We start from the raw sequence: 24,253 nt of genomic DNA on the forward strand, positions 1-24,253 counted from the left end.
TTTTTCTTGAATCCCATATATGAATTGCGCTTGTCTATATCTTATCATCAAGTAGTTGAGTATTAGCTTTTCCTTTTTCCTTGAATATTCTTTTGCGTCTAGCCATCAAATGAGATGAGATTCTCTGGACATTTATCTTCACTAATCATATTAAGTTGAGAATCTTTAACCAAATATTTTGAACTGTATAAATATTTTGGTTAACCATCTTCCAACTACTTCCAAGTATTCTTTGCTTGTCATTTAATATGTATCAATTAAACGTTATATCAACAATATCTTTATTATAATCCCATGACCGGATAATTCCGGTGCAATACAACAGTGGCAGCACCACATCCAATGAAGATGTCGGCATCCTTCCTCTATAGTTAACCATTTTGTATTAATAATTTAAGTTAGTTTTTTTGTCAAAAGACATCGTGCTATCGTGTGCGTCAAGTAAATTAAAGTATTCCATAAAATCTATATTAGTATAGTATGTAAAAATACCTCTTACATTAGTACACTGTACAAGCTGTATTTGGCAACTTATTATCTGCTAATTATCTCGCTTAAACGATCACAACTCTGAACTTTATTCAGTTATGTGTATTGGTGATTACTTTTTCCTTCATTGTTTCATAATTCATTTCCAATAATAGGATCTTCATAAAGAAAAATATCTTTCATTAATTATTATTAAAGTTATTCTGTTTAAACACACAATCAAAGATTATTCTGATAAGTTTTTGAATTTATATCCATATATGATTTTTTTAGGCTTAACAAACGACCTTATTTTTTTAATCACGGTTACAATCAAATCATTTTGAATAAATTCAAACAAAACAAAGTAAGCAGTCAAATACAAATCAAATATTTGAATGACTAAAATTGGTATCAAAATCTTTTTAAAATCCAACTAATTTTTAATCTAACATTTACGTTGACTAAAACAAATCTTCAAACAAATTTTTGAATTGGCTACTATTTTTTTTCTAATTGAATATTATTGTAATGGTCAACAACAATTAGGCATATAACAATTAAACTCACATTTAATTTAAATCCGACATTTTTATTAAAGAAAATTAAAAGAGAATGCCATGGAACAACAAGGGCGGCTAAGTTAGTTATAATCGATCGATCGATGATTGTGACTCACTGTACGTAAGCGTTTAATCAGTCAAAATCCAAAAATCTCTCAACTTTGCTTTTACATTCCTTTGATTCAACGCTTTAGGCTAAAGTCAATCATCCTGAATTTCCATTAAATTTCACTAATTTGCGCCGAAAGTTTTGATTTTTTTCCGGTGAGAATCACTCTGTTTACTTGTTCTGAGGATTTCAGTCTCTGGTCTTCTGGAGAAAGAAAAAAAACACGATCTTTGTTTTTTGGTGAACTGGGGTTTGCCGTTGAAGTGTTTTGGTGTCTTCATTAAGTGTTGATTTGTTCTGAGTAGATTGAAATTAGGGTTTTAGATTTCAGGGGGTGTTGGATTGTGAATAAAGGTTACGTTTTTGCTTTTGATTGGTTATGTATGTATGTTTATGTTGTTTAGATTCATCTTTTAGTGCTTAGAATGGGTTGTGTAAGTTCTAGGCATAGGCCTTTTAGAAGAAAGTCGTCAACACTCAATGAGTTACCTGTGGAGAAACCTCCTTCCTCGCGGATTGATTCGTCGAGGATAGAGGAGTGGATCCAACCGGCAGATGGGTTTGATAGATCCAGTAGCAAGGGAGATGCCAATGTTAGGTTATTTAGTTCAGGTAGGTTTCATGATGATGATCAGATTGGGAAGATTTTGGAGTATCCTGAGACGGTTGGTCGTATGGATCGAGTTGTTCATGATCAGGAATTGAGAAGGGCGTCTAGTGCTGTTGCAGACCCGGATTTGGAGATTGATTCAAACGTTATGAAGCATAAGCCAGAAAGATGGAATAGCAGGGTTTCTAAAGTTTCTAGTCAGTTTTCTGATCATCTTCTGATTGAGAGGGAACCAGAGAAACCTGGGATTGAAGCCTCGGTTCTAGCAGTTCCTCGGGAACTGAAGAGGGACCCGAACTTTGTTGGCCCAAATGATGCAGAGAGGAAGCAAGTGGCTGCAGGATGGCCGACTTGGCTGGTCACCGTTGCAGGTGAGGCACTAGTGGGTTGGACTCCACGCCGAGCAAATACTTTTGAGAAGCTGGAGAAAGTAAGCTTCTTTTTGTTAACTTTCTTTGCTTACAAATCCTGTTTTTGTTTAATATGTAGATTCAGAGTGAAACTGTAATTTATGGATGCAGATTGGTCAAGGAACATATAGCAATGTGTATAGAGCTCGTGATCTTCTTCATAACAAGATCGTTGCGTTAAAAAAGGTCCGATTTGATCTTAACGATATGGAAAGTGTTAAGTTTATGGCAAGAGAGATCATAGTAATGAGACGGCTTGATCATCCTAATGTCCTGAAACTGGAAGGGTTGATCACTGCCCCTGTTTCATCGTCCCTCTACTTAGTTTTCGAGTATATGGATCATGATCTCTTAGGACTTTCTTCGCTACCCGGTGTCAAGTTTTCAGAGCCTCAGGTATTTGCATATAATTTGCTTTGCTACGTCACAATTAGAAAGTGTAGAGTTTGTTTCGCTTCAAAATCCGTGTCTTTTTATGTTTCTGTTCTTTAGGTTAAGTGTTACATGCGACAACTTCTAAGTGGGCTTGAACATTGTCACAGCCGCGGTGTTCTTCATCGTGATATTAAGGGCTCAAATCTACTGATTGACAGTAAAGGAGTCTTGAAGATTGCAGATTTTGGGTTAGCCACATTTTACGACCCTGCAAAAAGTGTTCCATTGACTAGCCATGTTGTCACTCTTTGGTACCGGCCACCAGAACTTTTGCTTGGAGCCACTCATTATGGTGTTGGGGTTGATCTATGGAGCACAGGTTGCATCTTAGGTGAATTATATGCTGGTAGACCGATCCTCCCTGGAAAAACCGAGGTATGCAAATTCTCGTACATTTCACTTCCTCCAAATTTGAGTTTGCTTTTACTAAAATGTAGCACTTAATCTTTCCAGGTAGAACAATTGCATAAAATCTTCAAGCTTTGTGGTTCACCAACAGAAAATTACTGGAGAAAACAGAAGTTATCGTCTTCAGCTGGATTCATAACCACAATTCCTTATAGACGTAAAGTATCAGAGATGTTTAAGGACTTTCCTGCAAGTGTTCTTTCGCTTTTAGAGACTTTACTCTCCATAGATCCTGATCACCGGAGCTCTGCTGATTGTGCCCTTGAGAGTGAGGTAACTGGTTCTTGATGTTTTACTATAAATTTTCCTGACGTCATCAAAGCAGTATTAGTCACAAAACTCTGTTTCTTTGTTAGTACTTCAAAACCAAACCATTTGCTTGCGATCCATCGCACTTACCGAAGTATCCTCCTAGTAAAGAGATTGATACTAAAATGCGGGATGAAGCAAAAAGGCAACAACCAACGAGGGCGGATAAACAAGAACGGCAAAACTCTATGACGAGAAGATCACACGAAAGAAAACTTGTCCCACCGATCAGAGAAAATCACTCTCTATCAATGACAATGGAGGTAAGTATCTCTGTAGAAGGTCTTAACTTTTAAGGTCACAATGACCATGGAGATAATTGTAAAGGGGTTAAGCAAATCATTCTTGTGGCAAATGCAGAAACAATATCAAGATTTGAGAAGCAGAAACGATAGTTTCAAGTCGTTTAAAGAGGAGAGGACTCTTCATGGCCCAGTTGCTGATTTTTTAAATATGCAAACCAGAAACAATCAAACTGGTGGGAGGATTTCACACTCAGGTCCACTGATGAGCAACAGGAATATGGCTAAGTCAACGATGCATGTGAAGGAGAATGCACTTCCTAGATACAATCCAGCTAGAGTAAACCAGAAGATGTTATCGGGATCAGTCTCCTCCAAAGCATTATTAGGGCGACAAGATCAACCAGTCTTGAATCAAAGAAGAAGAGATCGACGAGCGTACAATAGAGCTGATAATATGGATAGTAGACCTATGACTGCACCAATTGAAGACCCTTCTTGGGTTAGTTACTTGATCACTGTTTTTGATTATTCTTATTTTTGCAGCGGTTGGTTGTTTTACTAACTTTGCTGTGTATCTGTGTGTACAGTATACTCCTCGTGACAGCAAGATTTACATGTCAGGACCATTGTTGGCTCAGCCAAGAAGAGTGGACCAGAAGCTTGAAGAACATGATCGGCAACTTCAGCAATTCAACAGACAAGCACAAACGACACGCCAAGGCCGAACTCGCAATTGGTAGAGCAAAATTATGTATCAAAGAATCAATTTTTGTCTAACTTGCACCGCACCAAAGAACTAGTCGGGACAGATTGGTCAAAAAAAATGGTGTTGGTTTTCATAGATTGGGATGATAGGTTCTAGTTCTACTTACGGCTTAAGCCGCGATTTGTTGATTAGAGTGCTGTATTTATTAGAGTCACCATAGAGGTTGATCAGTGTACATTATATTATACGGAATCTCTCCTTTACATTCGTTATACTGTATTAATTTGTTCTTTATCTGTGTACATTTTATACGTAATCTCTACTTTACATTTGTTATATTGTAATGGTGAGACGTTTGATGTATAGTATTGCCTGAGAATCATCATCATCATCATCTCAAAAGAGTTTGATACAGAGATTGAATTATCCAATTCTTAACAAGCAACAAAAGCAGGTCAACCAATCTTAAGTACAGATGTAAGATAAAATCAATTCTTTTGAAAAATGGTAAAAACATTTAACTGAAGATCAGAATATGATGTCATTCTCATACACAGAGAATTCTGTGTCAGAAGGTGTCCTAAGATTTATCTGATTTCTCATCACTTCTTCAGTATACCACGTAAATCAAAGCCAAAACAAAATATGAATTAAAACAAAAACAAAAGCTGAGATTTTTCCATAGGAACAAAAAATTCTCTAAAACCGTGAACAAGAAAATTAAACAAAACGTATAACTTTCTAGGAAAAAGTAACTAGGATGAATCAGAAAGAACGTAGCGAGTTGAAATTTTTATCGATCATATGAATCATCACCAATCTACAACTTTCATCACTTTCTTCACAAAATACTTTTGAAAAATCAAATAAACCAAAGAATCCTATCCTATCAAAAAGAAGAAACAGAAGATGGGGTTGAATTGGCAATTGGAGACTCTTATCGGCGGTTACAATGAGTTTGCTATATATAAGAGATGAAACAAGAAACCCTAACCCTAAAAGCATGATTGATTTCAAAGTACAGTTTGGGCTTAGATTCGGCCCATTACTTCTAACACAAGTACAAAATATTTCCCTTTTTGGCCCCTTTATTTTGTTTAGTATTATAATAACAGCGAGTAAGTTTTAAAACTTTCTAAAAATTACAAGTTTAATTCAAGTTTCTCAAAAAGCTTTCGTCTTTGATTTCGTTTCGTTCGTTGCTCTCGCAGCGCGATCGATTTAGCGATGTCGTTGTTACACACTTTCAAAGAGACCTTGAAGCCCTGTGGTACTTTTCCGTCATTGTCATCGTTGCGAATCTCATCGACCCAAGAATTAGAACCGCCGAGAAAGCCTCCCAAATCGTCTCTCTCACAGCAGCTTCTGCGTCTCGATGATTCCTACTTCTTACCCTCGAAGCACGAATCTAAAATCTCCAAACCCGAGGTCGAAGGTTTTGATCATGGCGAAGATTATCACAAAAGAAATATCAAGTTTGAAGATGAAGAAGAAGAAGATGAAGACGATGAGACATCGATTGAATTCGGCAGACCGGGATTAAACCGGGCTGAATTTGACTATACCGGGCCTTATGAACCACTTGTGCTGTCATCAATCGGAGAGATTCCGATCATAAAGGTTGTTTTCTTACGAAAGTCTCAATTTTTGCTTATGTTTTGATGGAACTCTTAAGTGTTTATGATTCTTCACGAAATCTGATTTTGCCTTATATGATTTGCTGCTGTAGGTACCTGCTTCTATCAACTGTAGATTACTTGAACACCAGCGAGAGGGAGTCACGTTTCTGTGTAATCTCTATAAAAACAACCATGGTGGCATTCTTGGCGATGACATGTGAGTTGCTCTTTGTTATGTTACAATAATGTTCTATTTATATCCATGTGCTGTTACATTCAGGGACACTAGTTCCCCAATACAAATGGCTTTGGTTTGATTGTTTATGAGAATGTTTATTTGCATTTGAAGCTGTAGTTGTAATAGCTTTATGTTTAATGGAACTCTGATAATAAGTAGTGACTCAGGGGATTAGGCAAGACCATTCAGACAATTGCATTTCTTGCTGGAGTGTATGGAAAAGATGGTGACGCTGGTGATACTTTTGTTTCGGAGTCTGAAAAGGGTCCTGTACTAATTATCTGTCCTTCTTCGATTATCCATAATTGGGAGAGTGAGTTTTCTCGATGGGCGAGCTTCTTCAAGGTTTCAGTGTACCACGGATCAAACCGAGATATGATTCTTGAGAAACTCAAGGCACGGGATGTTGAGGTACTTGTAACCAGCTTTGATACTTTTCGAATCCAAGGCCCTGTTTTGTCCGGGATTAATTGGGAGATAGTGATTGCTGATGAGGCACATCGGCTAAAGAGTGAAAAATCTAAACTTTATGAGGCGTGCCTTGAGATCAAGACGAAGAAAAGAATTGGTCTCACAGGTACTGTGATGCAGAACAAGATTGGTGAGCTATTCAACCTTTTTGACTGGGTAGCGCCAGGGTCACTAGGCACTCGTGAACATTTCCGAGAATTCTATGACGAACCGCTTAAGCTAGGGCAGAGAGCGACTGCTCCGGAAAGATTTGTACAGATTGCAGATAAGAGGAAACAGCATTTAGTCAGCCTTCTGCGTAAGTATTTGTTGAGGAGAACGAAGGACGAGACAATTGGGCATCTGATGATGGGGAAAGAGGATAATGTAGTCTTCTGTCAAATGAGTCAATTGCAGAAACGGGTGTATCAAAGAATGCTGCAGCTACCTGAAATTCAGTGCCTTGTGAATAAGGACAATCCATGTGCTTGTGGAAGCCCCCTTAAGCAATCTGAGTGCTGCAGAAGGATTATTCCTGATGGAACTATGTGGAGTTACCTTCATAGAGACAATCCTGACGGCTGTGATTCTTGTCCTTTCTGCTTGGTGCTTCCATGCCTTTTGAAACTTCAGCAGATAAGCAATCATCTGGAGCTTATTAAACCAAACCCAAAAGATGAGCCAGAAAAACAGAAGAAGGACGCAGAGTTTGTATCTGCAGTGTTTGGGTCAGATATTGATCTAGTAGGAGGAGTTTCCGCAAGCAAGAGCTTCATGGACCTTAGTGATGTTAAACATTGTGGGAAAATGAGAGCTTTGGAGAAGTTGATGGCTTCTTGGATTTCAAAGGGTGATAAGATACTTCTATTCAGTTATTCTGTCAGGTTAGTTTTTGGAAGTAATTCCAGGTTTTTATGAATGTAGGAGTATATTTGTTGTTATAAGCTTTTGATCCACTACATTACAGGATGCTGGACATACTGGAGAAGTTTCTAATTAGAAAAGGTTATAGCTTTGCAAGACTTGATGGTTCTACTCCGACTAATCTGCGACAGTCTCTTGTAGATGATTTCAATGCGAGTCCTAGCAAACAGGTTTTTCTGATATCAACTAAAGCTGGTGGGTTGGGACTAAACCTTGTGAGTGCGAACCGTGTGGTTATATTTGACCCAAACTGGAACCCATCTCATGACTTGCAAGCACAAGATAGATCATTTCGATATGGACAGAAACGTCATGTGGTTGTTTTTCGTTTGTTGAGTGCTGGGTCCCTTGAGGAACTAGTTTATACAAGACAAGTATACAAACAACAGCTTTCAAACATTGCGGTTTCAGGGAAAATGGAGACAAGGTACTTTGAAGGCGTCCAGGTATGTAAAAGAATACAAAGTCTTTAATTTATTAGTCTCATTAAAGAGATTATTCTCTCTTCTAATGTTTTGGTGCGTCTTGTGATCAGGACTGTAAAGAGTTTCAAGGCGAGCTATTTGGGATTTCAAATCTGTTCCGTGATCTCTCTGATAAGCTCTTCACTAGCGATATTGTTGAGTTGCATAGGGATAGTAACATCCATGAGAATAAGAGATCATTGCTTGAGGAAGGTGTTTCAGAAGATGAAAAAGACGAAGAGGTCTTGTGCTCTTATAAACCCGAAACAGAGAAACCTATCCTTAAAGACTTGGGTAAGAATAAGTTTGATCTGTGCTCATCTCTCCTTGACTACATTTTGTGATAAAGTCTTCTAAACCTTTACTCTGGCTTGTGTGACTATTTATAGGCATTGTGTATGCACATCGAAATGAAGACATCGTCAACGGTGAAAGGACAACAACATCAATATCAACATCTCAGAGGTTAAATGGAGATAGTAATGGTGATGAGAACTTAGAGTGTGCGGATCGAAAGAAGAAGAAGAGAAAAGGTTGTAGTGAAGAGGTGGATTTGTCTTCTTCAAACAGAGAACAAAAAAGAGAGAAGTACAAGATGTTAGCCGAGTTTAAAGGCATGGAGATACTGGATTTTAGTAGATGGGTACTGTCAGCTTCTCCATTTGATAGAGAGAGGCTACTTCAAGACATTTTAGAAAGAGTCAAGTAACAATATCAGATTTCCTGATGAAAATTTGGTTAATTAATTGTGTATAGTAAGCTTACAAGAAGATGCACACAGTTGCATGTGTTCTTAGTTCTTACATATCATAAGGCAACCCAACAAAAAGTTGTACACATATCTGACAAGCTACCTTCTCTGGGCCTTAAATCTTGAAACTGGTTTTGATGGTTGAGACGCTGAAGACTGTACATATAACAAACAAACAAAATGCAGTCAGAATCATGTTCCCTGCATTATGATTGTTATGTAGTTCGCTGTGGTTAAAACGTACCTGCGTTTGGCTGTGTGTGCTGGTCTGTAGATTATGGGCATGCTCTACGATCGATCCCGTAAAAGCCTGCACGAGTTGGATCAGATATTTAGCAACCTTAAAAGGAAAATCAGATCTACATGAACAACTATACAACTAACAAAAGCTTGAGCTAAAGAGATATAACCTTGGTAGAATCAAACTCGGTTTCTGTTTTCTGCATAGGTGACTGCAACCAAAAAAAGTAAAATTTTGTTGTAGAAGGATGACCATAATGTAAGGTATTAGCTTGATATCGAATGCAGACTGATCTATGGATTTAAATGTAGCTTATAGAGTATACTACAGAGTATAAGATCCAAATACCTCAATCTTTTGTGGTCCTGCAACATTGGTTTTTGCCTTTGCTCTGGAAACAGAAGAGGTCGCTTGAAAGTCTCTCCATGTTCCAGCGTTTTGCTGGGGGGTTCCGCCACGTGATTGATCTACTGATAAGAAAAGAACATAGATGTTGGTTGGAGAATGGTTAAGGAAGAAGATGTTGGTTGATCTATTTGACAATGAAGTCTACTTTTCTGATGTCTGAAAGCTAACCTTTGGAAAGATATTGTGGCGCTGGTCCGATACACTGCCATTATGCCATAACAAGTATTATCAGAGAAAGAGCTGTAGAACACTAATGAAAGAAGGGAAGATCACAATGAAAGGTTTCTCTTACATTGAGCGGATCATCTAGGACTTTGTGTGGATTTTTCTCCGGTATCACTTCAATAACTTTGGCTTTGACTCTTGGCTGGATTAAAAGTAAGTAAACATTAGGACAAACCATTAACCATAAACATCAACCCAGATGTGAAATTTCCTTTGAAAATACCTTTGAAACCATGGGTTCGCTAGTGGAAGAGCTATGGCTGGAAGCTTTCGTAGCAAAAGATACGGTAGTTTCCTGTCTCCTGTATTCAATACTGTTGCGGTCTGTCTCACCTCTAATTCCTTTCACCAAAGCGTGCTCGCTCTCCTCCGCACTTTCTATAGGAGAATCATGCTCTTCACTTCTATCGTCCACATCCTCACCCTCCTGTTCTTCTTCCATTTCAAGTTCATTCAACCTGGCCATGATTCGTGCAAAAACATCGTCTTCAGGTTCACCATCTTCAGTCTCTCCTCCAGGAAGAGCAGAAGGCTCTTTTCCACTTGAATGAATCACAGCTGCAGAGGCATCTTCTTCTACATACTCTTCTCTTATCTCAACAAGTCCTTCCTATAAAAAACAATCAACAACACCGCTTCAGAACGCATATGCAGAACACAATAAGGACAAGGGAATTAACACATGATCGAATCTTCCAGCAAAACCTACCGCTGCTTCAGAGGCAGTTGTAGAGAAGAATGAAGCCTCCGTTTGAAAATCTTCAATCTCAGCTTTAAGAGAATGAATTTGAGACTGTAAAGTCTTGTCTCTTCTCTTCAAGAAGTCAACAGTTTGTTTCGATGTTCTATCAGTATAGTAATTCTCTCCCAACAACACCTAATATGAATCACCAAAAACAATCCTTTGCTTCAGTTTAAACCAATTTTGAACTTTCACATTAGCCTTAGTATCTTACTGAGAAACTCCTAAAATGGAATCTAAAAGAGAGAATATGAAACATACCAAACACTCGTTGGTGTGGATCAATCGACCTGGGAAAAAAGCGATTTTGCCGAAAGGAACCTGTGTACACAAAAAGCATCAGACGGGAACAAAAAATTAGATTACAAAGGGAGAATAAAGAAGGAAAGGATGTAAAACTCTCACCATAACGTTGTGATGGAGCTGATCGGGAAGCTTCTTGACGAGATTGATGAGATTGTCGTTTTCATCTACGAACTGTTGGAGACGATTCATCTCTACTCGCTTCTCTCCGATTTTCTCCTCCACATAACTTGCTGCTTTCCGTGATTCCTCCTCTGAGAACAACGACGCTAACGGCGTCACAGTTCCTTTCGCCGGCGGCTCCATTCCGGTAAGGGTTTAATAAGTACAGCGACGATTCCAGGGAAAAAAAAAAAAGGAAATTGAGAGGGAAGCAAGTCAAGGCTTCTAAGTGTTATAATGAACTTAATGGGCCGATTATTTATGGCCCAATCTATTTTATATGATGTTTTCGTAAATAAAGAAGATTACCAACTCGGGATTGTAGATTTTATTAACGTTTGTAAATTGTCAATGGTAAAATTCCATTGTTAGCCTTTTTAGGATACACCCAACTAAACGAATTATACTAATCTTGATTACTATAATAATTCCATTTATAGAGTTTTATTATACTAATCATTGATTACTTTAGAGAATTATGATGTGCGTGATATATTATATTACCCACACATGAGTCTCACATGTAATGCAAGTGTGGAGATAATGCAAATGGGTTGGCAAGTAAGCTTACACACGAGAAGAAGGCCGACATGGTTATGCTACTTCAGTCTATTATATTGTAATTTGAATTCAATTCCGATATTTCGTAGTTTTGAACTAGCTACTGACAATATAAAATTAAATGATAAATTATGTCTATGATTCAAGGCATATTTAGCGATAACGCATCATTTACTACTCAAAACAAAAAAAAAACAAAATTCTATTGAACCAAGATCTATCATAAGTTACGGCAAGTAGCACTAAGATTTTCTTTAAATTTTAAAAAGAAAACAAGAAATCAAGCACTAAGTTTCAATGTTTTGAATAAGTAACTTACAAATAAGAAGAAAAAAATGAAGTAACAATAGAAAACAATATGTATTAGCTTAGAAATATTTACGAAAATTTTTATGGTCAAATTCTTTGAAATAATTTTTTATATTTGTCTTTTACAGAGAAATAAATCTAAATAAGTATGTGATATCTGATTCTGGATTGACCAATGGTAAACGTGATCCACTTTCGCAAGTGAATCATGTCCTTTAATTCTGATTACCTTTGGTAATTGGATGATATGTACGTTTCAGAAATACATATTTTACTTTTCAATCCAAATATACGGAGAAATTATGATAAACATCTGAATTTTTTAGATGCATTTGTCCAATCCAAAAATAGATATGTAATCAGGAGGATTTTAGAAAGAAATATAAGATGTTTGAGTAAAAGAATTTAATATAAGGGATCTAACTGTAATTTTTCCGTTTTTATTGCCAAATGATCTAAATATAAATTAGTAAGATAAGAAAAAAGATTATAAAAATAATACAAAGTTGTGTGTTTGCCAAAAGGTAAAGAAGTTTCTCTATTGCTTCTTCGTCCTCCTTCCTTTCTTCTCCTTCTCTCTTCCCACCGATAGGCACCGAACCAAAGCAACCAAGGACGAAGAAAAAAAAAATATATAAGAAACCCCTCAAGAGAGAGATACGTAGAGGGAGAGATAGAAAGGTGAAAGCTTTATTTTATTGTTATCAAGATCACTGTATCAACAACCAACAATGCCTGCTTTGAAGAACTTGTCCGCCGCCGATGAAGAGTACGACCAACTGGGTCGGAACTCAGAAGCTGACAGATTCAATCCCGAAGCCAACGAGACAGGAGGAGATCCGGAGAAAATGGATGACAAGGACGGAAGTGGAGATGCGGAAGACGACGTGAAACGTGACCAAGTAGAAGCAGAGGATGAAGAAGAAGCGTTAGAAGAAGGTAAAAGTTTCGTTTTTTCTTTTTTTTTTTGCTGTTGTTTTGTTTGTCGTGTAAGGATACGTATGTGAGGTATATGAATCAAATCGATGCGTATGTGAGTATGTGAGTATGTGTGTGTGTGTGTGTTAACATGGAAGTGATCGATTTCTTTAATTGGTACTTGTTTGAAAATTTTTCAGATTCTAAGGAAAGAAGTAAGTCTTATTCAGGAGGAGAGCAATCACAATCAGATTCAGAGTAACAATTCTTTTCCCTCTTGAGATTTTCTGATGATTGGTTTCACTGTTGTATTGTATTTGATGGGTTTTAACCGGAACTAGTGGCTCTCTTTTGTTTATATTCTTTAAAGTTTGTGTTTTGTTCTTTGATCCCATTATGCATTGTTTGGTTCTTGCTTGCATGTTATAGTCACTGTCGTGTTTCTTCCCGAAATCACAAATTATTTAGCTCTCGTAGAAGAATAAATTCTCGAGTGCCTAGTTTTGATCTGTAGTAACGGTGAATATGACATTGTACAAGGTTAATCATGAGACGATTTCTCGTCCAATTGACTTGAGCTTTATGTGTTGATGAGTCTCCTCGTCTTAGCTTAACATCGTTTTTTTCAACTAAAATCGGACCTGTTGTTTTCTCTTGCAGATATGTAGATATTGATCTAGCGGATATCCGTAGGGACGTGCAATGCTCCATATGTTTAGGTGCCTGCTCTACTTCTTCCGGGACCATTATTGTGAATGTTGACTACCAACTAGGAAAATCAGGCTTCAGCTACTATCATCAACTGACATAAATAAAGTCATTATAAAAGAATCTAGTGTTGCACAAGTTTGTTGTTTAGATTGTTCTTGGGTTGTCAACTTTTCTCATGCATAGTCGTGTTTTTACATAACCATTCATTCTATATTGGATCAACTCTGTTACTGCAGTTTACTAAATTTGACTAATGCGAGTATTGGTTTTCATCTTCTAGGAATTATAAGGAAAACAAGGACTGTGATGGAATGTCTCCACCGGTTTTGCCAAGAGTGCATTGATAAGTCAATGAGATTGGGGTATGTTTTCCATTTGCATGTTTAGCATTATTTTAGGGAGCCTATTCTCGGTTATACTAACTGGCATATACATTTTCAGGAACAATGAGTGTCCTACTTGCAGGAAACATTGTGCAAGCCGACGCTCTTTAAGAGACGACCCAAACTTTGATGCTTTTATAGCAACTTTGTTCAAAGATATTGATAAATATGAGAAGGAGGTGAAGGATTAACATTTTTCCTCTTCAACTGTTTTAGACTAGGTTACTTATGAGAGATTACTGATGTATTATGCCTTTCAATTTTGTTCAGGAATTGGCTTTTAGTCAAGATGACGAGACTCGTAATAAGCAGGTCAGTAACCCGAGGCATGGCCTCATAAGAGTAACTCACTTAGGTATATCAAATGATTCTATGGTGAATAAATGATCTGTGCATCATTGTTCTTCTTTTCTAGATTCAAGCATCTATAGCTCGAGTATCACAACGACAGTCTTCAGCCCTTGCAAAAAAAAAGTCTTCTGGTAAAGATGCAGCAGTCTTATCGAGATCCCGACGTAGTGCTAGTGGCTCTAGAAGAAGAAGGAACTGCAGAAACATGGAACAGGATACATCAGAAGCCCATGATGATGATGATCAAGACAACGAAGGAGGCAAAGATTCTTCTTCAGATGAGCCTTGTGCCCCGCAGAGAAAACGGAGAAAGCGCTCTAGAACTCAGCCTTCTTCTTCAGCTGCAAACAACAACGATAACTGCGCAGGTAATGGTACAGAGAAGGCGCATCATAGGGACAGCAGAGGAAGATCACCTGGGCTTGTGTGGAATGCGGAAATGCTTGCATGGGGAAGAGGCGGTACACGGAGTAACACGAGGCAAGGACATAATAACCACCAGGGAGCTAGTAGTAAGAGGAATGCTCGCTTGAATAGACTTGTGGAATATCTCGGGAGCTTAGAGGGTAACAGTGTCGAGGTAACAAAAGATTATGCTCTTTGTTGACCAGTGTTATGATTTATAGTTAATAACTAATGACAAATGTTGGTTTTTGAAAAACATAAAAAAACTGTTCTGCAGTTGGATATTACTCTTAAGCTTATCTCGCTGGATGCAAAATCTTTACCAGACTTAGTTCAGCCATATCTTCGTTGCCGACCTACTTTGCTGGTAAAACAACTCTGCGAAGTGAGTTCTCTCCCTCTGCTATTATAGTCTTGGAGTCTCCACTTGTGGGGATGAGAGGAGAAACCAAATCTGTTGCAATGACATGGATCTTGATACTTATATTATCTGAATGTTGAACAGTATGTGGCTCGCCAGATGCAATTGAAGGTTGAAGAGGTTGAATTGTTGGTGTCTAAGGAAGGGGATAAGGAAATTGGGAATCAGACCTCAACAGAGAAGATGCAAAGTCTTAAAGATGATGAGACCCTGGCAATGCTAAAAGTTGATTGCATTTCGAACCATGGAGATACGGTACTGTCATCTAACCCAAATCTAGAAATATGTATCTCGCTGTGGTGCCTTCTGAAACTTTCCTTTGTTTGATTTTTTTTTTCTTCTTCAGATTGTAGTGTACCGCCAAAAGAAAATCGGATAGAAGAGGTTGGATGGAGCAAGTGTATATGATGAAGGAATTAGACTGTTATGCTCTTGCTTGGTTTCTCAGTTTCCTTTTTAGCCATTGTTTCATATATTTTTCCCCCAGTTTAAATAATCTTGAGAATCAGGAGGACACATAAGACAATGATATGTACTGCTAGTCTGCTACTATTCTATACTAGTAAAGTACATAATATATATTTGGCTGTTTTATGCTCTAGCTCAGTCGTCATTTTAGTCATGGACCAATTTTTATATAATAATGAATCTTTTTTTCCATTATAATAAACTTGAGAATCAAGATGGATACATAAGACAATGTACTATATCAGTAAGTACTAAGAACACACAGGAAAAATTAGTACCGAATCAATTTACAAAGGGAATGTAGGTTCAAGCGTTCATGAACATTTCAGGCTGCTTCTGCTTCAGAATTTTTTTGCTGCAAACAACTACCTCAACTACCTCATCTGACCAGCAGATGCGCTGGTAGCTGCAGACACAGTTGGTCGAGCCATCATGGTTCTTCTCTCGGTTCTTTTAATCACTCTAAGATTGGGTGATTTTGGTTTTGTGGTCCCCTTGTTGGACCTGTTACATGAAGTTTTTTTTTATCAGTAGGAGGATTACAAAAACGCAAAGAGAAGATTGGTTCTATTAAATCTGTTTTTGAGTTGGAACTTACTTCTGAGGTAAGAAGGGTTTGTTGAAGTTAGGCACAGGTCTAGCATGAGGAACCATTGTCTTTCTCATTTGCTTCAGAGCTCTCTCTTCTTCCACCTGACACAAAATTGGCAGGTATTATCAATCTTTGACCAAGGTTTATGAGGGGTATCTATGCAAGTTAAGCGGGTATTATCAATCTTTGACCAAGGTTAAGCGGGGTATCTATGCAAGTTAAGCGGGTATTATCAATCTTTGACCAAGGTTTATGAGGGGTTATGCAACAAACCCTTCACGGTAATGTATACCATTTTTGCAAGTTAAGCGGGTGAATAAATAATGCATACCATTTTTGCAGCTTCACTCTCTTCACGGTATCTCTTGTACTGATTCTCCTTCTCTTTGATCTGGTTCCAAATAGAATGGACATATTCATCAATTTCAGAGGTTATTGAAAAGCATTCTTTTGTCTGCTAAAATGACTGCAAAATCTTACTTTATGATCAAAGTCTGCTCGCTCAACAGCTCGATGCTCGACATGAAGATTGAACTCCTGAATTTCTGTGAGGGGCATTCGTACTTTCTCTGGAACAGGTATTGGGTCCCTGAGGGATCAAAGCAAATTGTGAGCACTTTGAAAACGTTGATAAAGTAAGTTTCTGGGAGATAAAACAAATAGTAAAAAGGGGCTGGTCGCTTACTCTTTTATAACTGGTTGTGCTTTGAAGAGCCTCTTCTGGGCCTCTTCTCTCTCCATTCTCTTCCTCTCTTCCATTTCCCTTCGTAGTTCCTCTTCGTGCCTTACTAAACTCTCTAACTGGAACGGTTCTGGTTGTGTGCATTGCTTAGGTTCTGGTTTTGGTGGTACCTGAGAGTTGGAAAACGTTAATGTCAACACCATCCATCCCTTTCGCAATTCAAAAAATAAGAAGTTTAGGATGTGCGTGTGCATACCACTGGATAATCCGTCGTGTAAGGATAAGGGTTTGCCTTTGGAACCCTTGCCTTTTCATCTCCTATTTTTTTATGTACGAGCTCCATAAAAAATTTCTTCTCTTTCTCAGCACCTCGTTCCTGGATTCCAAAAGTAGTTTTAGAAGAACGGTCATTAAAGATTGGTAGCAAGTCACTTTGACCTTAAAGAAGAGGTTGTTCATTGTTCACATACCTCTGTCCTAAGATTGAAGGGGTTTGGAGCAGTGTTCCTTGGTAGAGGCTTTTCATGGAAAGATTCGGAATTCAATGAGAGCTGACAAGAAAAAAGTTGTGTCAAACACCTAAATAACTAAAGAAGACTTGCATAGAGCGGGTTCGGTACGTTAGTTGAAACATACCTTGTCGAATATATCCAAGACAGAATCTGGTCGTGATATCCTCTCATCTGTCGCAAAGTGAAACTCTTGAGGAATCGTTATGTGCTTCTTGGTGTTACAAAAGATGCCCATCTCTCCTTTACTTTCAAATATCTGGGTGATTTGATGCAATTCCAAGTTAGATTAAGAGAGAGAAAATGAAATAAACAGTATTAAACTACACCTCTTAAGTAGTACCTTTTTGTTCAAAGATTTTGCTTTAAATTTTGGTGCCTTCTCTAGTTCCTCTTGCTCAAGTTCCGCTGTAGTTTTTGCTTTAGTAGGACGAGCTCTTAACATTGTTTGGAGCACAGGGCACTTTGGTTCAGTAAGGTGAGGCCTCCAATCATTATGCTGCGTCTGAGGAAAACAGAGGCATATCAGATGGCATGGAAACAACTAACCAATTATGCATTACAACTTATCTGGGGGTGAGAAGAAACTTTATACCTGCTTAGACACTTCCGTTGAAGCTACTGAAGAGGACTCTGCATGATGGTTAGCCCTTGCCATTGTTTGAAGATGAAACTCCTGCAACAGTAAGAAAATGAGATCGTTTGTAGATTGATAAAACAGATTCATTAAGCTATGAGTCTCTTCTAAAGTGATGATACTCTTTGATGGGTGGGGTATCTACCTGAAATTCTGGCAGATGTGGTGTACTTCTTTGTGGCGCAGGCAAAGCTGGAGCTGCCAAAATCTGCATCAAATCACAGAACGCATTGGTTTTGTTTAGTTTTCTATTTCTACAATAAAAATATTACCTCGGTGGAACTAGATGCTCATTACCTTCTTGTTCACAGGTCGAGCTTTAAACTTGGGAATCTTTGCCAACATCTCTTCCTCAAGTTCTGCACTGCTCTTAACTCTCAAAGGACGAGCTCGTTGGGATGTCACAAATTCGGGTTCCTTCGGTCTTGTCAGTGTCAGCTTAGGTCGATTCTGGACAAGGAAAAGAGTACCATCCGGAAATTTAGTCAAAGATATAAAAAGACACGAGGCAAGTAAAGGAATCAGAGAGTTTTGATTGTTTATTACCTGTGGAACAGAAGTGTTGGCGTGAGGCAATGACAAGCCTCGGGTGCTTGTTTGGAACTTCTTCATCAGTTCAGCAGTTGAAACAAATGGTGCAATTTGCTCACGGACATAAACCTTAAGAAATGAAAACAAGAGTTGAGAGGTCTGTCTGACAATAAAATTTATTGAAGCAACACTGATGCAAGACGTACCTTTCTATTCTCCTTTGGAGTATGCTTCGTGACTGAAGGGCATACGTTGAAACCGGTGTTTACAAGACCTTCTCTTGTCTTGTGGAGCAGAGTTGTTGGCTTTGGATTGAGAATCTAGATAAATCAATGAAGAAAAAGTTTCAGTCATGCAAGTAAGATATGGAATGAAAGGTTGCTGATTCTGAACAATTTGGCTCACCTGTCTTGATTTACCATCATCAAGCTTTTGCCTTTTGATGGCTTGGTTTTCCTGAATCAGATTGGTAGTGCTAACTATGTTTCTAACACTCGTTTCCCTGCAGTGAAGCAATCAAAACACACCAAAAAACAAAAACTATTACAAGAGGAACGTGAAACCAGAACTGGGGTATGAGAATGGTCATTAAGAATGTTAGCTACCTTTTCACACTTTTCTGATGACTGCCTTTGGGTTGAGACAACTGTAACTGGTTTTTGGGCCTAAGAGCAGATGGGTTTTTCAGGAGACTAGCAATCTTTCTAGCAGTTTGCTGCTTCTTAAGGTCCATCGACTTTCCTCCTTTAGAGAAATGCATCGGTGGTTTGGGTGTGCAAGCAGGAGGAATGTTCTCCTTGTCTTGAGTCTGCTCAGTCTTCGCATTACTGTTGAATGAACAAAGAAGAGATAGCATTAGAATTCGCTCTCGGTTCAAATTAAGAACGATACACAATCTCGAAGAGAAGGACGACAAAGAACCTGTGGTCGTGAGATGAATCTGTGGTCGTCTTGTTGTCGATCTTCTCTTCATCCTTGAAAGTGTCATGAGACGGCTTAACTGTGGTTGCTACAGTAGGAGTAATTAGTTCTTTCTTGGACTCAGAAGGCTGTGATTGTGAGGAGATAGTTGCAGCAACGGGCTCTTTAGCCTGCAAACAATCAGAATGATTAAAAAAGGTTGAATCTTTCCTGCTTGTAATGAATGGATAATAAATAAATCAGTGATGATGATTGAAAGAAAAAAAAAACCTTGAGCGGAATCTCTTCATCTTCTTCATTGAAGTTGCACATAGTCTCTACCTTGAATGATCTCCTTGCTTTGATTTTAGGAACCGAAGCTGCACACATTAGAAAGATCGAGATCACACAGTGAAATCCTAATCTCGATTCTCAGAACACAAATCGGTAAACCCTAAATTTCATTCACTATGATGTCCACAAAACTGAGATCGAATCAGAAAACCAATAATCAGAGATCTGAGAAAACCGATAGTATCACCCAATTAATTCCGAAACCAAATTTAACCCTAATCAACGCAATTCTCAGATTCAGCATCAATAAACCCTAAAATTGAAATCAAAATCAAATTAAAGAGAAGAGAAGGAAAAGAAACTAACGAGAAGGAGCGCAGCTTAACGCAGATTGAAACCAAAGCTCTGCTCGGCGAGACTCATCTTCCGTCTCTCCATTTATGAAATCAAACCACCGCGGCGCTAAGAACTCATATGTCTCATCAATCATCGTCGTCACAACACTACCAATTGATTCCTCCGCCGGCGCGTCCATACTAAAACCACAGAACTAGTAGAGAGCGTGAGAGAGAGAGAGAGGAGCGTTTTGTTTTTTGGGTTTCTTGGGTCCTTCTTTTACAGAGAGGGGAATGTTGTAATCAGAACTAAAAAGGAATAAGGAGATCACTAACGGTCATATAAATTTTTTGAATAATGGGCTTCTCTTAACGTCCCTTTTTTTTTTTTCCTTTTTTCTTTTTTTTCTTTTTCTTTGTTCTCTGTATCGGTCTCTTGTTCTCTCTAACGGCTATATTTCTCTCACGCTCTCGCGTATCTTTTTTTTTTATTCCCATCCTTGAAACTATGTCGTTTCGTAGTTTTTTCCTTTATGTATATATTTATTTATCCACTAACGTGTTCCATAGATTTTAAATGGTGATCCGATCCATTAGAGCTAAATCAATACTATATTATCCAATTAAATTTGATGGACGAAATGAATGTGGATCAATCCACCTAATGTTTTAGTTTTAATTTAGCAGTTTAACATTATCAGACCATCGTTATCATTGTAATACACTCATCATCATACCACCACTAACCTACCATAACCACCATCATATAGGTAACAATATAACCATCAGCATAATTATGTACTTATTCGACACCTGATCTTGATTCGTTTAGGCAACGTGAATAATATGAAATCCGATAATTAGTTTTTTTTATGGAGAAGAAACTATAGTATATTATTTTTATTTATTTTATACCTTTAATTTATCAAGGACAAAAAAAAACTATATTTATTTACAGGAAACAAATTCAAATGACTAAATGGTCCAAACTCAAAACTATACACGTTTGGTAACTTCCTTACGATCTATTTTAGTCCCATAACTAATATTTGATTTGAATTACTTCAGATCCTTATAGGAAAAGCAAGTGATTTCATTTGACTTGTCCGAATTTCAAAGGAATTTTCATCCACAATTCAACATTCTACATTTATATCGGAACTGACGATTAATAGTTCTCTTCTTCCTTTTTGCTATATATTCCAAAATATAATCACACACCTACTCTTAAGGTTTGAAAACGGGGGCTGGCGAAGTTACCACACTAATTAGGTTCAAATGATTCTTTCGTTGCACAGCTTGGAGTGGTTTGTCGAAATATAACTACTTTCTTTTCCAATATGATATTCTCCGATATGACTATGTATATAAAGTTTGTAAAAGAAATGAGAACAAAATAAAGACGTATTTTAGATAAAATATCTCTAATAAAATAAATGCTCGCGCTAAAATAAATACGCTCGCTAACAAATAAAGACGCTATATATGTTACGTTCGACCATCTCTTTTGTTCTTCTTTATGAAATAATTAATAAAAAAAATTACTAGCAAATGTTCAGAAAATAAATTAAATATCACGATGAACAAAAAAAGATCATTAACCCACTTAGCTGGTACATATATATCATCTTTAGTAGATTAGATATGATTTATCCATCAAAACTGTATTTACGTTTTTAATTATCTGTTCTCGTTTATTTCTGCTTTCTGGAATCGATAACTGATGATAAGTCATGAATGGGAAATGGACAAAGATGAATCAGATATTTTTATTATATGAAATGGGCCATTCCAATTTTTTTCACGACTAAGCTAAGTAAGTCATGGGTACAAAGTACAAACTCACCCAACAAAAAAAAAAAAATAAAAAATAAAAAAAAAAAATCTCACAAAACTACCTTTAAAACTTGATTATTAATTCATTAATTTCGTTCAACTACAATTCCACCTTTAATTTACACTGTCTGTAAACGTTACCAAAAATAATAATGAAAAAATGACCGCAAACGAATCTTTATTCAAGCATTTATTTTCGATGAGATAGGTGGGCTAGCTAATCTTTTGAGTTTTGACTTTAACGTATGAGTTGTATTAAAGTGAGCCAAATTTTTATACTGTAAATTTATATAGATATCTTTGAGATGATTTATTTTGTTAATAAGTTGAAACTTGAAAGTCAGCAATTGAAAAGTGAGCGTGGTTAATTACACCGAAAAATGAGATATATTAAGGAATGACTACTTACCTGTTTTCATCAAAGTGATCATGTAATGCAATTAATATGAATATGAAAGTAAATACTTAAGAATTTTTGTTCTGTTGATCGGTACCGGTATCAAGAATGGTCCACATTTTACTAATAAAGTTTTCGGGATATATTGAGGTAGATAAGAATTTTCTTGAAAAAAAAAATTGAGTTAGGGTTTGATTTCATTAAATTTCAAATGTTATAAAACGTCCACATGGTGTACGCGTAATTAATTATTTTGAAGTTTAACAGCAAAAAATAAAGACAACAGACAACCTTTTCTATATATAGCCCTAGTATCATAGTAGGTCTTTGTCTTTCCATATCACAGTAAAAAAAAATATCATTCAACTCTCTTTCTCTCAATTAAAAAAGATGGAGGCGCCTAAAGATCTTCCAACCTATCCACCAAAAACTGAAGACAACGTGACTCGCAAGTCGCCGGAGTCTGATCACCACGAAATGCTGCTGTCTGTGAACTCGTGGGGTATAATAGAGAAGACGGATACAGACTCGCACAAAATAATAAAAAAATTGAAAAGTTATGTATTTTTTAGTTAGGTTATGTATTTAGTTTGAAAATGTGTTTACACTTTTAATTATAAAAACATATATGTGAAAATATTTTACTTATGTTTTATTCATATTTTATATATGTTTTGCTTATTTTTTGTTAATAACTATTCAACATTATAAAGAACCAAAAAAAACTAATTTGCTGTTATATATAAACAATCATACTTACAATTTATAGTTATATATATATATATATATATAGAATTTAATTTAAACTATACTCAATATATAAAAAAATTAAATAATTTATATATATAGATGATTTTATCATAGTTATAAAATAATATAAATATATAAACAATTAAAAACATTGTCTACGTATTTTATAGGTAACTATTTAATATATATAACCAAAATATGAATTTGTGGTTCATTTTTTTGCATTTTTTAATAAATCATTTATTTTCAGATTTTTATTAAAAGTATCTTACGAATTGAGATGTATATAACGTTGAAATCACGGGTATTTTACGAATTGAGATGTATATAACGTTGAAATCTCGGGGGCACAAGTTCAAACTTTTGCCGTCAAAACAATCGAATCGTTCCATGTAAAACACTAAGCACAAATTGAAAAGCTTTTGGATCATGTGGAAGTGGAACAATGGCGTACGTACGGACATAGACGATACCCCCAAATTAGATACCAAGAATGAAAGACCAGTCCAAAAACATTGAACTTACTCAAAACCTACAATTAATGTCTATAAATAACGAAAACAATGTTCTTTTTGCCATCGAAGTACTGTTATTAATTTGTCGTTTATTCTTTAAATGTAAATTACCGCTTTGATTTTATATTTGTTTTTGTCGTGATGCTATCCAATTCCATATGAAATTACACAAACGGTCTTAGTTTTGTTTAAAAGTTTTGGGTATAAAAGTTATAATATTTTTAAGTATACTTTATGAGTTGAAAAGTATTGTGAAGGTAGAAACCAAAAATGTCTTTGCTTCCATCAGAGCCACGCAACCAATGGAAAACGTGACACTTGTACATACACATGCACCAGTTTTTTAAGATACATACAAACCGAAAAAAACAAAATATAAGGAGTTAATATTAAATCATTTGTTATCCCCTGATAATTGGCGTACAAAATAGAAAACGTATTTCTTATACCTCTTTTGTATTTAATCTCGTGCATATCCTTTCTGTGTTGTAAAGTCTTCTTAGATTCGTTGTATGCAAGATATACTTTAAAAGCTTTATATAACATTTATTCAGATAATTATGCAATTGTATTATTGCAACTAGTTAGTTTTAGGTTTGTATCAGTTTCAAAACATGATTTTTTTCTTTTAAATTAAGAAGATACTAAAAAGTGTTCAACAAAATCATTATTTCTTCTCAAATGATAAAGAACGGTTTTATCTCCACATAAAAAGTCTAAGACTGTGAAATTATTTTGCTAAAAATAAAACAAGATAAGAATATAGTATTTGAATTTCCTTTTTTTCTTTACAACTATATTTGAATTTTCTTAAATTACTATTACATCGTTGCTTTTATATTATGTTCTTCAAACGTGATTGAACCTATACTCCGAGGGGATGAACCAAATTTAGTGTTTCTACCAATTAATTACTTTCCAACAATTTGCTCATTCAGTTGATATATATACTTTTTTC

The 24,253-nt window shown here is 36.5% G+C and overlaps 5 protein-coding genes and 2 non-coding genes across 10 annotated transcripts; 3 read left to right on the plus strand and 4 right to left on the minus strand.

Moving 5' to 3' along the window:
• The first annotated feature begins 1,042 nt into the window (after positions 1-1,042).
• Positions 1,043-4,599, plus strand: LOC104761123 (putative serine/threonine-protein kinase At1g54610). 2 transcript variants are annotated; one of them, XM_010484159.3, is made up of 7 exons: positions 1,043-2,180; positions 2,272-2,556; positions 2,653-2,970; positions 3,049-3,276; positions 3,360-3,575; positions 3,673-4,056; positions 4,145-4,599. In XM_010484159.3, the coding sequence occupies exons 1-7, from the start codon at positions 1,566-1,568 to the stop codon at positions 4,295-4,297; spliced, it is 2,199 nt and encodes a 732-aa protein (XP_010482461.1). In that variant the 5' UTR covers positions 1,043-1,565; the 3' UTR covers positions 4,298-4,599. The 2 variants fall into 2 exon arrangements, with proteins under 2 accessions (XP_010482461.1, XP_087363907.1); XM_087507781.1 differs by having other exon boundaries at positions 1,054-2,180; positions 4,162-4,599.
• A 185-nt stretch (positions 4,600-4,784) lies between these two features.
• On the minus strand, positions 4,785-4,877 carry LOC147946478 (small nucleolar RNA snoR31/Z110/Z27). Its single transcript, XR_015595705.1, has one exon. It is a non-coding gene; the product is annotated as a small nucleolar RNA snoR31/Z110/Z27 (small nucleolar RNA).
• Positions 4,878-5,021: 144 nt separating this feature from the next.
• On the minus strand, positions 5,022-5,107 carry LOC147946479 (small nucleolar RNA R32/R81/Z41). The gene has a single exon (XR_015595719.1). It is a non-coding gene; the product is annotated as a small nucleolar RNA R32/R81/Z41 (small nucleolar RNA).
• Positions 5,108-5,196: 89 nt separating this feature from the next.
• Positions 5,197-8,854, plus strand: LOC104761146 (switch 2). Of its 2 annotated transcripts, none has more exons than XM_010484184.3 (6): positions 5,197-5,883; positions 5,993-6,099; positions 6,288-7,454; positions 7,538-7,940; positions 8,030-8,252; positions 8,348-8,854. In XM_010484184.3, the coding sequence occupies exons 1-6, from the start codon at positions 5,491-5,493 to the stop codon at positions 8,665-8,667; spliced, it is 2,613 nt and encodes an 870-aa protein (XP_010482486.2). In that variant the 5' UTR covers positions 5,197-5,490; the 3' UTR covers positions 8,668-8,854. The 2 variants fall into 2 exon arrangements, with proteins under 2 accessions (XP_010482486.2, XP_087363906.1); XM_087507780.1 differs by having other exon boundaries at positions 5,408-5,883; positions 6,280-7,454.
• On the minus strand, positions 8,678-10,999 carry LOC104761132 (uncharacterized). Of its 2 annotated transcripts, none has more exons than XM_010484174.3 (10): positions 10,731-10,999; positions 10,587-10,646; positions 10,293-10,460; positions 9,807-10,193; positions 9,651-9,725; positions 9,527-9,560; positions 9,299-9,417; positions 9,120-9,161; positions 8,954-9,019; positions 8,678-8,865 (listed from the first exon to the last, which is right to left on the minus strand). In XM_010484174.3, the coding sequence occupies exons 1-10, from the start codon at positions 10,932-10,934 to the stop codon at positions 8,809-8,811; spliced, it is 1,212 nt and encodes a 403-aa protein (XP_010482476.2). In that variant the 5' UTR covers positions 10,935-10,999; the 3' UTR covers positions 8,678-8,808. The 2 variants fall into 2 exon arrangements, with proteins under 2 accessions (XP_010482476.2, XP_010482470.2); XM_010484168.3 differs by having other exon boundaries at positions 9,299-9,420; positions 10,731-10,998.
• A 1,150-nt stretch (positions 11,000-12,149) lies between these two features.
• Positions 12,150-15,448, plus strand: LOC104761156 (putative E3 ubiquitin-protein ligase RING1b). The gene is made up of 10 exons (XM_010484194.3): positions 12,150-12,599; positions 12,779-12,836; positions 13,239-13,297; positions 13,570-13,651; positions 13,731-13,851; positions 13,943-13,984; positions 14,088-14,603; positions 14,706-14,813; positions 14,934-15,104; positions 15,196-15,448. The coding sequence occupies exons 1-10, from the start codon at positions 12,392-12,394 to the stop codon at positions 15,226-15,228; spliced, it is 1,398 nt and encodes a 465-aa protein (XP_010482496.1). The 5' UTR covers positions 12,150-12,391; the 3' UTR covers positions 15,229-15,448.
• A 31-nt stretch (positions 15,449-15,479) lies between these two features.
• LOC104761166 (protein TPX2-like) lies at positions 15,480-20,307 on the minus strand. Its single transcript, XM_010484204.3, has 19 exons — positions 19,829-20,307; positions 19,460-19,548; positions 19,190-19,359; positions 18,874-19,095; positions 18,674-18,770; positions 18,475-18,588; positions 18,284-18,397; positions 18,035-18,187; positions 17,883-17,945; positions 17,696-17,776; positions 17,444-17,605; positions 17,228-17,359; positions 17,062-17,142; positions 16,848-16,967; positions 16,595-16,761; positions 16,390-16,498; positions 16,241-16,300; positions 15,916-16,010; positions 15,480-15,821 (listed from the first exon to the last, which is right to left on the minus strand). The coding sequence occupies exons 1-19, from the start codon at positions 19,995-19,997 to the stop codon at positions 15,692-15,694; spliced, it is 2,328 nt and encodes a 775-aa protein (XP_010482506.1). The 5' UTR covers positions 19,998-20,307; the 3' UTR covers positions 15,480-15,691.
• Positions 20,308-24,253: the final 3,946 nt, after the last annotated feature.

This window comes from Camelina sativa, chromosome 3 (assembly GCF_030686135.1).
Source record: "Camelina sativa cultivar CO46 ecotype springtype chromosome 3, ASM3068613v1".
NCBI classification, from domain to species: Eukaryota; Viridiplantae; Streptophyta; class Magnoliopsida; order Brassicales; family Brassicaceae; genus Camelina; species Camelina sativa.